The sequence below is a fragment of the Dendroctonus ponderosae genome, unplaced genomic scaffold, assembly GCF_020466585.1.
Source record: "Dendroctonus ponderosae isolate FM_Combo_2020 unplaced genomic scaffold, Dpon_F_20191213v2 Dpon_F_20191213_1, whole genome shotgun sequence".
NCBI classification, from domain to species: domain Eukaryota; kingdom Metazoa; phylum Arthropoda; class Insecta; order Coleoptera; family Curculionidae; genus Dendroctonus; species Dendroctonus ponderosae.
This window is the reverse complement of record NW_026017110.1, coordinates 22,846,683-22,862,386: the sequence shown is the minus strand read 5'-3', so window position 1 is coordinate 22,862,386 and position 15,704 is coordinate 22,846,683. Positions and strand designations below refer to the sequence as shown.

At 32.6% G+C, this 15,704-nt stretch overlaps 2 protein-coding genes across 7 annotated transcripts in view; one reads left to right on the top strand and one right to left on the bottom strand.

The window, feature by feature from the left end:
- LOC109532839 (ubiquitin-conjugating enzyme E2-17 kDa) overlaps window positions 1–5,547 on the bottom strand; it is a 7,835-nt gene extending 2,288 nt beyond the window's left edge. The window contains exons 1-4 of the mRNA XM_019897903.2: window positions 5,222–5,547; window positions 4,671–4,734; window positions 1,492–1,523; window positions 1,209–1,392 (exon numbers count right to left, since the gene is read on the bottom strand). Coding sequence (XP_019753462.1) covers window positions 1,209–1,392; window positions 1,492–1,523; window positions 4,671–4,734; window positions 5,222–5,245 — 304 coding nt within the window. The 5' untranslated portion in view covers window positions 5,246–5,547. The remainder of the gene's footprint in view (window positions 1–1,208; window positions 1,393–1,491; window positions 1,524–4,670; window positions 4,735–5,221) is intronic.
- LOC109532825 (progestin and adipoQ receptor family member 3) lies at window positions 1,392–14,464 on the top strand. 6 transcript variants are annotated; one of them, XM_048669421.1, is made up of 9 exons: window positions 1,392–1,467; window positions 3,754–4,115; window positions 4,225–4,627; window positions 9,453–9,547; window positions 11,046–11,269; window positions 11,326–11,482; window positions 11,537–11,689; window positions 13,053–13,241; window positions 13,706–14,464. In XM_048669421.1, exons 3-9 carry the CDS (start codon window positions 4,600–4,602, stop codon window positions 13,937–13,939), a joined length of 1,080 nt encoding a protein of 359 aa, XP_048525378.1. In that variant the 5' UTR covers window positions 1,392–1,467; window positions 3,754–4,115; window positions 4,225–4,599; the 3' UTR covers window positions 13,940–14,464. The 6 variants fall into 6 exon arrangements, with proteins under 6 accessions (XP_048525378.1, XP_048525343.1, XP_048525282.1 ...); XM_048669386.1 differs by having other exon boundaries at window positions 4,218–4,627; XM_048669325.1 differs by having other exon boundaries at window positions 3,754–4,442; window positions 4,548–4,627.
- The last annotated feature ends 1,240 nt before the right edge of the window (window positions 14,465–15,704 follow it).

The window sequence follows — 15,704 nt, the reverse complement described above, 5'->3', positions numbered from 1 at the left end:
TATCACAAAATTACTGGCGATTTTACTATATAAAAGCGATGTGCAGAATCTTGCAATTAAAGCAGTATAGAAATCTTAGACACTGGGATATTCTAGAAGGTGGCCAATTTCTTCTTGAAATCTAAAAACGACCGGCTTTGTTCAACGAAAGCGTCTATAAAGACATTTCGTCAAGTGCATCGAAATAATTTGTGCGGAGTAATAAGTCTCCCTGGAAAACCATAATCAATTATTTCTAAAACATCAATATTATCGTCTAATATAATTTCTTCTTCCAACTCCATTTTCCAAGTAGTTAACACACGAACCGACTAGAATTTGCTAGGACGAAAACAAAACCTCGTCTTTATCTATAACAAAACCCTCAATTTCAAAGGTTATGTTATGTAGTTAAACTAGTTTAAGAACTTAATCCTCGGAGGTTGGCGGATTAAAGTTAAACGCGCTTAAGGTCAAAACAGTCGACGGTGCATACCGTTTACGCTTTTTAAACCGGTTTATGGCTTAATCGCGATTAAAGCCTGTCGGTGCATACGGGCATAAGTAACTCAGATCGGACAAGGCAGTCTTTAAAATAATAGATAAATTTGGTAATTCAGTTACTTCAACCTTAAATCTATATTTGATTTCATTTATTCGATTCGTCGTGATCACCCGAATTAATCGACTAAAACTAATATAAACAAGGTTGAAAACCGAACAATAATATGCTATCAAAATATTTCCACTTCTGATGGATACAAATCATAACATATTGTAACGGAAATGGCCTGGGGTACTCACGTTTGGAATGGGGGATCGAAATTCATGGTATTTCAGTAAATGGGAGCCCCAGTTGGGCCCCATTTACTGTCAAATATGACACTGACAAGCGGGAAGTTTCGCACCTGTTCTGGAGATTTCTAGAACTATCTGGAATACCTGGAGAAAAGTATATAAGCGACGACGAGAACCAGACAGGGGGAGTAAAGTGACAGGAGCGACCAAGTGCAGAAGAAGTTAAACTCCGGGAGCCGGAAACGCGTGTTTTCCGTGTGTTATTGTTAGTGAAGTTGACGGTAACTTTGAAGTTAGTTTGTTCCTGTTCCGTAGTTAAAGTTGTACCGAGTGGAATAAAAGTTGTAAGCTGAAGAAAGAGTTGAATACTCGGCCATCCACGGTACAATATCAATTCGTTCCCGTATCGACACATTCAATGTTTAACTTACCTTTTGAAATAGTTAAGGCTGGAGACCATTGAGACCTTAAAATATCAAGGCAAATACTACCGTTACTATTTATATTTGGATGGTAGATTCGTGTTGTGAATGCAACTTTTGGTGGCTTAAATGGGTAGTCTGTAGGAAAGTGAATCGTTAAGAAAAACACGCCACCCTGGTATGGACTGTCAGGCTGGAAAAAAATTAATCATTACAATTCTTTACTACTGTTGAAAGACAATTGTTTTGTACACTAATAAAAATGAGTGTAAGTATAGAAGTAAATACTCACTGGTCCCATAATTGTGGCTTGCCAATGAAACACTGCAAAGAAAAAGATGATTATTATAGAAGTAACAAAAATGATTATGAAATAATAAAAATCTTGAGAAAATGTTTCCTCCGAATAATAATTAACAGACAACCTCTTTTACCACCGACGTGTGCTTCAATTGGAAATTAAACTTTATGGATTTAAAAGGCACAGAGACACATGTCTATTTTTTCTTGGGACAATGAAATACTATATTAAGGTTTTCCCATACCCAACCAATCTGTAACAGCAATTCATTCATGTGCTTTTCGATTAAAAATTATTTCTTTGAGGCTACAGAATAAGTTACTTTCTGATCTGCAGTGTTAAAATTTTTACAACCAATCAATCACAATCGGAATAATGGGGTTTAAAGTAGTTTAAAGCCTAGAAGCAAGAGGAGTAATTTGGCTGAAACAAATTTATTACAGTAAAATATGACCGCCGGAATTAACATCCGTCTAACAACTTATTTACCTCTAATTACAAATTAGATAATTTTATCTGTCTATCAAAAATCGTTAAACTAATCCTTAGCATTGAATAAGTGCTTTTTTATTCAATATCTTTTTTTAACGAAATAAAAACTGCTTAAGTTGAGTTTGCAACATTAAAACCTGTTGTTCTATTTGTAATATGGCATATATTAAGAGACTGTTTCCAAATTGTCCTCGAGAATTGCATCGACTTCCCAAACACCCCGTATAATAATTATATCAGTAAAAGCAATAACTGGCGAAGTTACGAATTAGTAGTCAGTTAACTCGACATGAATCCGAAATAAATCAAACTGTAGGAAAACTGTTTCTCCTTAATGAGTTTCAGGTGTGATTTAGACCAAGTGACTATGAAGCGGTGGTATGTTGCAAAATAGAGATGTGAATAAAAACGTGTTGATTGACGAAACACACATTCAATTATTCGTAAAATATGAAGAGGATCTGGTGTACGTTCCGATATGGTTAAGATACAGATGAACCGTAATAAAATCCGTCGGCCAGATTTAAACTATTAAACACAGTTTGTGTAGCCTTTGAAAGTCTGTTGCGTGAATTGATGAGAAAAACAAAATATTAACTCAATTTTAGATTATGTACTTGTACAGATCCGTTCCTCCTCCTACTTACTGTTGATCATTTCAAGTACCTGCTGTGCATTTTAGTTTTTGTTTACATGGAAAGCAAAAACAACTATCAAGTTTGCTCTGATAATTATTAATATTAGAACAAGTCAATTGAACTCATTTACAATTTTTTTTGTACCAATACAGGAAAATATGTACCACACATGTACACGTACACATGCGTTCGTCCTAAATAGAATTGTGAAATGCTGTACCTATTTTTGACGAATGTGAATTAAATTGCCTCCATTCAAGTTGGTCGTTCTACTCACATGTAACTTAGTTCTTAGTTGTTAATAAAACTTTCTTCTGATGAGAAAGTTTTCATATCCACACTTGTAAACGTGCATTCAAAATTGTAAAATTATTTATTGCAAGTCATTTTCCTTTGAAAAATTATTCGCGTTCTTTCAGATCGCTTTTTTTAGTTTATTTTGAATACAACATTGATGGTAACGTATTTATTTAAGTAAACACGTTTTAAAGTGTGTATTAAAGAAAGTGTTATTAAATATTTTAATTCTCAGATTAATTGCAATTGGGAGTAAAAAGTCGAGGATATCTTGCTTTTTAAGAAAACTGACCCAATTAAGAGGCAATATATGTCTAATAATCGAACCCATGCATTTGATGACATAAATCCGTGGATGAAATCCTTCATAATAAAACACGAAGTAAAGAAATTATAAGTCTGATCATAAAAAACTTTCCATACTGAAACCAAACATGCCTGTCTGTTGTCGATGGAACCTTATTTAAATTTGTTACATATTTTGCATCAGATTTTGGCAAGCAATTATTTTAGTATATTACAACCTCAGTTTTTCCGTCTTTGTTTAAAATATTGTGCTACGAAATCGTTTAAATAAAAAGGACAAGCTTAATCAGCTGGTCAATAACCAATTCGAAGACTCATTCCAATGGGTTTATATCGGTTAACAGCGATTATTCTATAAGAGTTTATTTGCAGCATTTTGTCTATAAAACCAACTCCATTAATCATCTAAATAAGATTTGTGTTTTCATTCATCAATTTTAAGCTTTATTAAACTCTTCAATGGGTTCGGCTACATGTTTCAAACCGGTTGCACAATAAACCTATTATCTGCTCTTTTCAGAAATTTACCAAAAAGTCGATGAAACTCATGAGCCATCAACTACTAGCCGCCGAATCAAAGAATGGAAAATAATTAGAAGAAAACAGACAACATTAGACACTACTACTGATTCAGGTCGTGAGAATCAATGCTTGGTGGCGAATAAAAGTGTGAAAATTCACCATACCCCTGATCTGAAGAACGGACAACTATAATAGACCTGTAAACTTTCCATAAGCAATAACACTTTTATTCGGGTGTTAAGCAGTGTACATTTTAGTAGAAAAACTGGGGTTGATTAACGGAATTCAATGCTTACAAGTGTTCTGGTTGCAAATGCATTTGCTTAGATTACCGAAATTATACTCTACCCACATCAAGATGTAAGACAGTATTTTTTCTCAAGAATACCTTATGAAATGTCTAAAAATAATAAATTTACAATGAATCTTCGCGACTGAAGTAAAAAACTAACAATTCCCTAGCTTCTAGGAAAGCTTGATGAAATACACATTATCACAATTGAGTTTCGAGTGAAACATGGCATGTCCTCAAACATGTAGTTAACACAACGGAGCCGGTTATTTGTCCTTTCTAAGCAGAATTCCGTCGATTTCCAGTTGATTCAAGGGATGAGAAATAATTGTTGAAACAACTGTTTGGCACCGAACAGACATAGCTCAGTGCAATATAATTAAAAGCACGTAAAGGTAGGTCACTAAACATCTGATATGGAGTGTTAGTATACAGTCCTGACGGAAATAGATGATTTAAACACGGATACTTTCGTTAATTAATTAAGCCCGAAGTTACAGTTACTACCCAACTGGTTTCTCTCCAAGGTTCCAGAAGTACGATAAGATTAGCATGGGGATGTCACAAGTGTATGTAAAAGGTGAGTCATCATAAAACAATTCCGAGCTAAAAAGTGCACTTACAATCATCGCCAACAGGTCCTGCTGAACATTGTGCTGGAGGATCTCTTCCAAGATCTTGTAATTCCTAAAAAAAAAACAGAAAAATAATTAACACCTTGGGTTTACCTTCTGAGATAAAAATAGACACTTGAAAGTCAGAGGCTGAATATGGTGAGGTTAGAAGCATGTGCTTGCAATCTATCTGGAAAGGTTTTTTTGGCTAAACTGGGAAAATATTCGATGGGCGGAATCCGTAGTTTAGGTCGTTGACAGGGTTGAAAAAACGGGGTTAATTTCAGGGTAGTAATTCTTACTAAACAGGGGCAGGCTAAATTTAATGATTGCATGTTCGGTAGGTATGGAGTGGGTTCTGAAGCCCCGATTTCTTGAAAAGTTCCCAAGTTAATTAGGTGACTAAACACATTAGCAAAATCTCCATTTTACAGCTAGATTCTCCTATAAGCCTTCAGATTGCATTTCACATACCCACCGAGGGCGTTTATCTGGCATCGAAAATACCAGCGGGATATTGACACATTTTACCTGGCGCAGTAATCAAGAGTTTAGCTTACCTTATTAATTCGTTTTAAAGCCATTTGATGTACTGTATATGTAATAAATACTGGTTTTTCACCAGACAATGGAACGGTCAACCAAGGACCTCTCTGTCGACTGCAAAGATGGCTTCCTTCAAAACACGACGTAAATCAAATAAAACCTTTAATTTCTATTTCGTGAAAATTCCAGCGGCAGGGCAGAATTTTTTTGAGCTCTACTAAAGCAAAATTAAGCTCACAGAAAGGAGAGTCTGCCTAGTCACATAAATTAGAAAATACCTAGTGTTTAAGAAATAAAATGACTGATTATTTCCGTGGCAAATTTCTCTATTACATTTTTTTAGTTACTATAAAAAACGTAAAATCCCTACATGTACCGGCTTTGAAGGATTCTGTAAACTGTGCTTGTTAAATTTTGATCTAACATAACCAAGTCCCGCTAAGATGCCGCCACATATTTATAATATTTGGATGAAAATTAAACATTAAATTAAAAATCTGAAATAAATCTAGGATTAAAAATCAAACACCAGGTCATTAAACATCACAAAGTTAACTCCTGTTAATTTGAGACAACGGCTATATAAACTGTGCCTGTTTCATTTCATCTACATCCCAGACAGAGATGCACATAGTTGAAACGCGTATTTTAAATAATCTCACAATAACAACAGTATATTTAAAAATTCAGATCATCAATGCTTTTTAAATTAATTTCCAGTAAATTAAAGTGGAAAGGAAATTAGTTTCTTACAGGAAAGGGGAAATTATTGCGTATTAACAATTCTTCGCTCAAAATAAAATATAATATTTAGGTTGTTACCTAGTAAATATTGAATAATTTAACATTTTATTACTGAAAAACATAAGAAAGCTCAGTTTTGAGAGTGTAAAGATACATGCTGGTCTAGGCGAGCTCAAAATTACCAACATCAGACAATATTATCGCTCTTGACAAAAAAGCGAAGTGTATTTCTTTGTCAAGTTTTGCTTAATCATTCCTAAAAATGCTCTAGTAGCTTAAAATCGGTTCAGAGTAATCAGCATCAATAGTTTATAAAATTTAATATTTATCCATAAAATTATGATTTCTGTACTACGGTGGTAAAAAATTTCGGGATACGTTTTTAGTTTTTTTGTCTTTAACTGAAGCGTTTTCACCAACCAACCTTCACTGCAATGTAAAACTAAATATGTACTTGGCATTGCCGTTAATAAGTGATTTAAAAAAATGGGAACAAAGTGCAAACCCCAGATGGAAATTATCGCTTAAAAACAAATAAACCGCAACTGCTTGAAAAGACTTCAGCAACGTTCAGGAAATATTTCCTCTACAATTTTCCGTTGAAACAACAATACGGTTTTGCAAAACCAACATTTTTTCAAATAATCGCTGTTTTTTATTTGATTTTTACTTAAAATAAAACGTACTTTCCATGTTTTATTAACTTCATATCATTTATAGTCTTTAACATTAATATACTGGTATGCTTAAAAATATTTCATAATGATAATAAAAATTAATTTTATTAAGAGCCAGCCTGGAACACAAAAAGCTACAGAACTGAAAGTCGAAAAGCACAAAAATTGTTTGAACGGATTTGAAGTAGACCAACAAATGAAAATACGATAAAGCTAAGAGCCCTTAAAAAGTACGAAAAATTCGAGATGCAAAAATATAATAATGTTAAAAAAACAACAAATTTCTGGTAAGAGCACGTATAAGAATCGAAAATTAATAAAACTTAATACAGAATGTATCAAAATTGTCTTCATCAGTTATTATTATTTTCCCCAACTTTCAAATATTTTCTTATAAACTTTTCTGCACATGCAGCCTTTTAGAACCTATACATAATTATTATTGGCTTATTAAAATTAATTAAGTTTCACCATTCTTATTTTTAGTAACTTGTTCTTCGATTTTTTGCGGTTTGCGAAATTTTTAAGCGGTTGATTCGTTTTAACATATTCTAAAAAAATGTATTCACAATTTAGTTTTTCTGTTATTCAAAAAGCTATTTTCGCAACTCCCTCCGCAGCTTTATGTTTTTAATTCCGAACGTCTTAATTTTTTAATTAACAAAAATGTATTTTACGTTTTATCGCGAACTCTTAACCAGTCGCAAACTTAAATTGAATCATTCTGTATACATTGCAAAATTAATCATATTTAATTGAAAGAAAAAAAGTCTAGTAGAAAATCTATTTAATAACATATCATTTTTATATTGGCTCTGCAGGCTAACTTGTTGTAGGTTTACTAAAAATTCACAAGATAGCTAAAAACTTTCTCAGAAGATTTATTCAACATCTCGCTTCGATGTTGTGTATAACTTTTCCAATTTAACGAACCATTTCTTCAGTTTGTTTTAGTAAAGGCTTGCCCGTGGTACGAGTCGTTTTACTCTGTCCGTATGTTAGTTTGGCCTCATTCTTTTGCTAACCGCGATACTACAACGATAGAAAGTTTTGTTTATTTTTCAGCAGTGTATACGAATTTTATTCGAAATTCTAGGGTAGTAAATTGGATTGTACACTTCATCTACCGGTGAGTTATTATTTGAATTAATTTAATGTTTTTTATAGATCTTTATTAACCAAAAACTAGTTTAAAACCTTAATTTAAAAAAATAATACGTTTATATGTATAAATCGGGTACATGCTAAATAACTGTTTATTGCGATCGCTCTTGGAGGATGGTGGCTTCTTCAGCTCGATAGCTTTTAATTGTTTATAATATTAATTTTATTTTTAATTAACAGTGGAAAATTATTACCAAAAGCTTTTGAACCGGTTTTTTTTACAAAAACCCACTTTTTAGATGCATATTAATTTTTACGTTTGAAACAATTACAGTAGGTAACTATTCTACGTTTGCAGTTAAATAACATTGCAAAACTTTTATTTTCAACTGTGTATATTACAATTAAAAATAATTCCTATATATTCCGACGACGCTAATGTTAGTCGATGTGAAAGAACAGGAAAGTAAAATTTTTGGTATTATTAGCGCTAGCCATTTATTTAAGTAATCCGTTAAACTTTCACCAATCAGAAACGCGAATAAAGAGTGTTGTTTCCTCAATAATCATATGCATATGTATACTTTTTGGATGAATATATTAAATGTTTTTTGCAAAAACTCGTGGTATAATGTTTAATGATTTCACTAGAACAAACTGTTCAATTACTAATTCAAAGTGCCTGTTAATTTTAAGAAGACTTATATATTGTAAACTCCCATTAACTCTTCAGTACAAATAAGGATAATTTTATTATTAAATAAATCTGATTAAGTAAATATAATTTGTCCCATACCTGAGTCCAAAAGTTATTTTTCTGTTTTAGCGTGTTTGCTTTTCTGTGTCATTTGCATGCACTTGAAATTGCAACATTTCTCCATGATTGTGTGCATAAAATCCCGGTATCTTAGTAAAAATACTAAATGAAATGTTTATTTTCAAATTACTTTCTTTACTGCATTATTTGCAGTCTTCCCTGAATCAGATCGCTTTTTGTATTTATTAGCATGTTAATGTGGTCAATTAGGAAATTTGTTTGTCCATAATTTTGCCAATATTCAGAGGATTTTTTTTAGCTTCCTATTGTAAGAATTATTCTTTAAATATGTCCTGATTATGAGATTTATTTTAGAGTCTTCACGTCTGTATGGTTTTAAGCTGATGCTTTCTACATTATTTACTATTGCGCTTTTCGTATTTTATATGAGGATAAATTAGGAAAGTTACGAGCACACTCAGCACGTTTTAAAGTGAAGTAAATTGTAATATTCCATACAGATTATAAAAAATAAATGTTAATAAGTATTAGAAGAATTGTTAAATCACAAAGCAATTAATAAAGAAATATCTTAAAATAAATCAAAGAACTAATCTGGAAGTGAGTGAAATTTAAATTATTACTTTTCATCAGATAATTAAAAAATTAATTAAAATAAACCTTTAATAATTAAACTAAAAGATTCTGACGAATTTTCGCCATTATTTGACTGACTTTTTCAAATTTCCCTTTTGTCGTAAAATGCTTTTACATAGACATCTTTATTCTTTAATATCTCCTAAGAATACCGACAATTTATATTCTAGTGTTTTGCTCAAATATTATCAATGAAATCGCAATGAAAGCCAATTTCAAATCAAAGGCAGTTCAAATTGGAACTATTTCTTCTTCAACGAAAATTTATTCAAGATGATTTTTAAATTAATAATGTTTTTGCTCTAGATATGACGGTAACTATCTGTGCCAAGACGGAAATGATGTCGGGAGATTCATCGGACAACGAAACCTGCTGCCCAACATATGATGATGGTTCGAAGGTAAGTAAAAGCTCTCTTTATCTATGAGTAAAAGGCCGATTTTATAGAAACATCGGCTACAACTTCGACTTTCTATTCAAATGTGTCTCTCAGATGTAAAACGGTTTTATTGACTTATCATGCAGATGCCTCCCAGCTAGCAGCTCACACTTTTTAGACTAATTTCGCATCGCTACACTCATTTCTAATTGGCTTCCACCTGAATAATTAATAGCTTTTTTGTAGACTGAGGCTAATCTATATCTAAACTATATTTTCGCTCAATCTGATTAAAAAAATGTTGACCTTTATTTATTTAACAGCAGTGAAAGTAGTGCTTTCTTTGAGAGCATATTGGATATTATTCCGGATGTGCAACGGCTAAAATTTGCGGTTTGAAAAAAATCAATCAATTTTCGGACTTTTTTGTGAATTGCAGCAAAAATTTTAAAGTTGTTCTAAACTATCACAGATCTAAAGGGTATATTTGGTATTTGCTAAAAATGTAATTAATTCAAATCTTGCTAAATTAGTGGAAAATCCAAACTAGAAAACTTTTACTTAGATATTACGACGAACATTGTTATGCCCAACTATGCGTGTTTTAGGCTTTAAGAATTACCTAAAAACGCGATTATTTGAATTACGTATGATTGTAAAACACCGTACTTTGATCATCCATAAAGTATCATAATGCTGCTGCTTTCACCTGAGAGATTTAATATGGCCATGTTCAAATATCCTGTTATATGCAGTGCTAAAGTACAATCTTATTATGCCAAGCATTATTTCAATAAGGAAATTTTAAAAACGTTGAATGCAAAAATGTGCTCTTTTAGAGAATAATACACCTTTGCTCTAGGCTTTTTCGGTGCACTTTAGTATTTTAAAAGTCTATTCCGGTCTGCTTAGCGGGATTTTTTTATACGCTTACTGAATTTCCAGAAATACAATTTACAAAAACTGTTTTTGCTAAAATATCCATTAAATTCACTACATTGTACGTAAAAAAAACTAGGAATATCACCGTTTGCATTGCAAAATTCACTTGTTATTGTCCTTTAGAAAACAATAACAGGTCATGACCGAGTGTCCATATATATTAGTACTTGCAAATGCACAACATTGAATCTAACTGTATAAGGCAACTAATATAGGTAGATCTTATTAACGCGTTACGGTTTCGTTCTTCAAATATAAATAAAAATTCGCCTCATGTGTACAGCAGACGCGTGTATGCTCGTTAATATGAGTTCGAGTACTCAATATGTACTTGTTTCAATGACCTTTACTGTTTATAACTACAAGTTGCCTAACAATAAATAATAAAATACATAGGCATAGCTACTCAATTCGAACAATTGTTCAATCGATGTTTTAAATTAAGCTGGTGCATTGTTTGAAATGCTTTCAATATCTATAAAAAAATCAGGCAGTTAATGAAGAAATGAAAAAATTATCAGTTTTCCTAATTTATTTTTGAATTTTAAGTCTTTTAAATTTGAAATTTCTATTGCAGAAAGCACAGCATCTCGTTGACCATACCGAATCCCTCTTAGAGGATCTGAGTCAAAACGAAGACGACGAAGAAGATTCAGAAGTTTCCGAAATATGCGAAGAAATCTACTACCAAAAAGCCCGACAATTGTTGAGTTTCGAAGAAGCTCCTGGCTACATCAAACACAATGTATTTATCAGGAGCGGGTATCGAGGGTTTTTAACCACCGAATTATGTAAAGAAAGGTACAAGGAAACTTTTGTTTTAAGTTTTAGTTTAAAGCCTAGACCGTTTTTTGCAGCGTCTTTTGGTGGACGAACGAGACAATAAATATTTGGTCCCACATATTTGGATTCGTGCTTTTCATCAGCCTATCCGTACACGACTTAATGATTTTAAGAATAGACGCCCCACTTAGCGATAAACTTATAGTTGGCACTATTTTGATGTTTTTTCAAGTAAAGGAAACTTTCTCTATTAATTAGCTTCGGCTAAATGTGGCGTTTTTTTAGGTTTGCATGGCATTGTCTGCCATATACCATACCTTCTGCTGTAGGTCTGAAGAGGATTGTTATTATTTTCTCTCGTATGATTTGTTTGGAATCGCCTTATCTTTGTATGGAATTTATGTGTCTGGGATATATTACGCTTTTTGGTGCGACCAGGTAAATTATTTATAAATCAACAGCCAATTCTTAAGGACGGTAGCGGACATCAATATACAGGGTGATTGAACACTGTCGTCATTCCTTTTAAGGGGTAATGAGGGCTCACTTGGAAGGTACGAAAAAAATATTAAAATTATTTTTAACAGTTAAGATATTAACAGTTGAAAATCGAATTTCAACTTTGTTATTAAGCATTATTTTGAAAGTGTTCCATGTTTAATTGGAAGCATATTGGAATACTTAAGCATTTTTGATATTAAAAAATATATATATTATCTTCTACAATTTTTTGATGAAAAATCTAAGCGGCAATGATGTTTTTTGGCATTAACAGATAGTTACAGGTGGGTAGCCCTTGTCAATAACAACAATAATTTGTCAAGCTGTGTCTTTTCACGATTTTGCGGATATGCGATTAGTTCAGGGGAAATGCTACAATAACATAGCAGAAGAAGAACATTGCACAACAATTGACATTTTCCAGGCACCAAATAAATACCGGCTACATTCCTACCACGTATGTCAGATCACATTAAACCAATGCATTACTGAACACCGGTATAAATTGAGCAGGAGTTAATTAACCGAATACTAGAAGCTGCTCGAGAAGGGTGCATAATAAGGTGATTACAAAGGTACTTGTTTGGAGTAACAGACTCAAATGTATGTTTTGTACTTTGTAAACAAATCACTTTCTCTATTTATCCATGGTTACCGGAGTTTTAAATAATTACGAAGCAACAGGTATCTACGTAATGTTAATTAGGCAGATTACCTTGAAAAACATTGTTGCCGTTTTTCTAATACAGTCTTTTGCAAATTTCTCGGTTTTTAATAACAATTAATTTTTGTTACAAATTTTTTCTGCAATCCTAAAACACCGCCAGACAACACCTCCAGAGGAATGACGCCAATTTTGAAACACCCTGTACACAGATTTTGTTTAACAAAAATGGTTAGCGATTTCTTCATATTAATAAAAGTTCATTTTTAACACTATATCTCAAAAACTAATGTTTTCTTAATGTTTTCTGCAGCACAAAATTTCGTGTGTATATTTATGAAACACCCTGTATAGTGCTTTAAGTCAATTAAGTTTGCATTTATGAAATGCTTCTCCCCCTGTGCAGTTTGGTGAATTAAATAAAGGGGATTTACTTTTTTGCTCTAGAGGCATCCGCCGTTATGTCAATAAAAACTACTAAAATACTACAAATTGTAAAGAAAATATGTATAATTTTAAATTAACTATTTAAAACTTTGCGCACTCAAAGCACTAAAATAGAAAGAAACAAGACTTCGACGTTATTGGTTTGTGAATTGCAGGCTTAACTTTTCATAATTTAAGTTCGTTTTTCAGCTTATGCAACATTTTTACCTAATTTCCGTAACGGGGATATTTGTATTAGCGATGGTTCTTCAGATACCGAGTCTAGGAATCAATGATAATGTGAAAATATCCACTTTTGTATGTTGGGCAGCATATGGAGTTGTACCCACTTTTCATTGGGCCAATTCGCTCGGTTGGTTTGAGAGTCCGGTAGTTGCTGTAAGTATTAAAATTATATTAAATGGCACCTAATTGAATGAAAAGTGAATATAACAACGACGGCAACAACGGGGTATAAATTTATATAGTAAGCATTGTTTATAGCGCGTGATAAATAAAAAGTTAACAATAAGTATCGGATATCAACATGTAATAGTTGGATTTTCGAGAAGATGCATTCTAAAACCTTTCAACGGTTTTACTTTTTTTGAATTCGTATCTAGTTGCTGTCTTTATTGTTTTATAATATTTTCACTAGATGACCATTTCATTCATGTAGGAACTCTGTTTCATTTCATTACTCGGAAAAACTTGAGATAAATCCGAAATATTGACTCACAGCAAACAGTATTATCGAAACCAATTACAGGCCCTAACTAATCTCCAAATTATAATTACACTTTTAGGTGAATTATATTTGTTTGAATATTTATTTGAAAGTAATTTTCAACGCTTTTTTCTAGTTGCTTCTTCCAAGAGTTCTAGGTATGTATTTTATCAGCGGAAGCGCTTTCCTAATCTACATAACGAAAATTCCGGAACGATGGGCCGCTGGAAAATTTGACTATTTCGGCCATTCTCATCAGTGGTGGCATTTATTCGTTGTTGGAGCTCTGTATTACTGGCATAACACTGGCATGATCTACGTGGATTATCGTTTAAACCACGCGTGTGCTAACAGTATGAGAATACCGTAAAAACCAGAAAACCTATTAGGAGAGATGAATAGAAGAGCGTGTTGTATTGTTGTGTAGTGTAAATATTGTATTGTGCGAAATATTTGCAAATTTCATTGGGTTTAGCCAATTAAAAGTCGTTGTCTTCTCATTGTTGAGTTGAACGTGTCTTTCGATTGGTTCCTACTGAATTAGCAAAAAATACTTTTAAGTAATTTAATGTTATTTTCTATATTTATCGAACATTTAATTAACTGGAATGTTAATACTTGTAAAGGTGTTATTACCTTCTTTTAGCTGAAATAGTTTCATATTTAAGAATGAATGAATTGAATGTCGCATACGCACTGCAATTATTCTTGCCAATTTGTTTAATGTGATTAGGTTGTTTTACATTATCTGCAAATTGAATCTTATTTCATTATAATTTTTTACTTTAGATTAATTTATGTTTTATACCATAAAAACTTAAATAGTAGGTACGTTTACTGTGATAGTTAATCTATGTTTGAAAATATATGTTATTTTTCTGCAAAAAAATGCTCATTTGCTTGTTTTTTATTATTTAAATAACAATTCCGATTTAGGAATACTTGCACCCATTAAAAATCTCATTTGCAGATGAAAGAACATGGATTTTTGGTGCGAAGCACAGCAATAAAAGGTAAAACTTCTTATTTAGAGTGATTCAGATGCATTTGCAAGTAATGTTTGTTGTAATGGTTTTCAAGAATTCCTAATAGGCGCAGTATGAATGTAAAGAGCATGGAAGGAAAAGCCACCGCGCAACACAACAGCAAGAAGTATGGCGTCGGTCTTGAGCCATTGATCCCCAACTTGTGCCGCCAACTCCAACTGGATTTGCCCGGATCTGGGCCTTCCTTCATAATTCTTTTTTATGGTCTCATGTGCCACCGGCCAATGTTCGCAACGTATCTTTACAGCCACCTTCTGTTGTTTTGACTTTATTGAGATTAGTTTCATGGTTTTTATTCATCATTCTTTCCGGGCTATATTATCCACATTAAAATTTATGTGCTCTAAACACATTGATAATAATTTGTCTCTTCTTCATCAAATAAATCACTCTTTAATAGTACTATTATCGGGTTTAGTAGTATATTTACAAATGGCATACAACCATTTTAGTACTATTCTTTTTTATAATTGTGCTTCGTTCTTTATTTTTGGTGGCCCTCCCTCTTGCCGCCACGACTTCTTTCTCTCCACGGAGTCGGACCTTAATTTGTGTCAATAATTCAAAGGAACGAAAAAGGAAACCTTTTTCGAAATTGGAAGTGTTTTATACAGGGTTGCTCATTAGTGCGTCAAAGTGCGATATCTCAGTAAATATGAACTTTACAGGAAAATACGTCCTACGAAAGTTTTTCATGTTTAAAAGGTCCACATTTTAAAATTACTTTCCAATATACGGGGTGTATCATAAACGTGTGGTAGTTACCAACTTTGGTTTTTTAAATGGAACCGCCCCTTTTTTCATTCATTTTCAGATTTGTCGTCAAAATTTAAGTTAAGTTTGTGTCAAACGTTTTACCTGAAAAATTTACGATTTCCGAGTTATTCGTAAAAATGTGAAAGTTTTGACAGCTACTGGGTTCCACAGAAATCGATGCTGTACACTACCCGCTGCGAATTTTGGAAAACAGTTGTCAGCGATTCTAACAGAACATCATGATCTACGCGTAGATATGTTTTAAATTATAAGAAAATACTTCTAAACCGCGCAATTAGCCTCTAAACTTGCATGTTTTTAAACCTCAAAAAG

Bases quoted from the DNA above. Each gene is read 5' to 3' on its own strand.
- LOC109532825 (XM_048669421.1), top strand. From the start codon at position 4,600: ATGGGGATGTCACAAGTGTATGTAAAAG. The intron at 11,270-11,325 runs GTACAAGGAAAC...CGTTTTTTGCAG, and splicing joins ACCGAATTATGTAAAGAAAG to CGTCTTTTGGTGGACGAACG. The intron at 13,242-13,705 runs GTAAGTATTAAA...GCTTTTTTCTAG, and splicing joins TTGAGAGTCCGGTAGTTGCT to TTGCTTCTTCCAAGAGTTCT.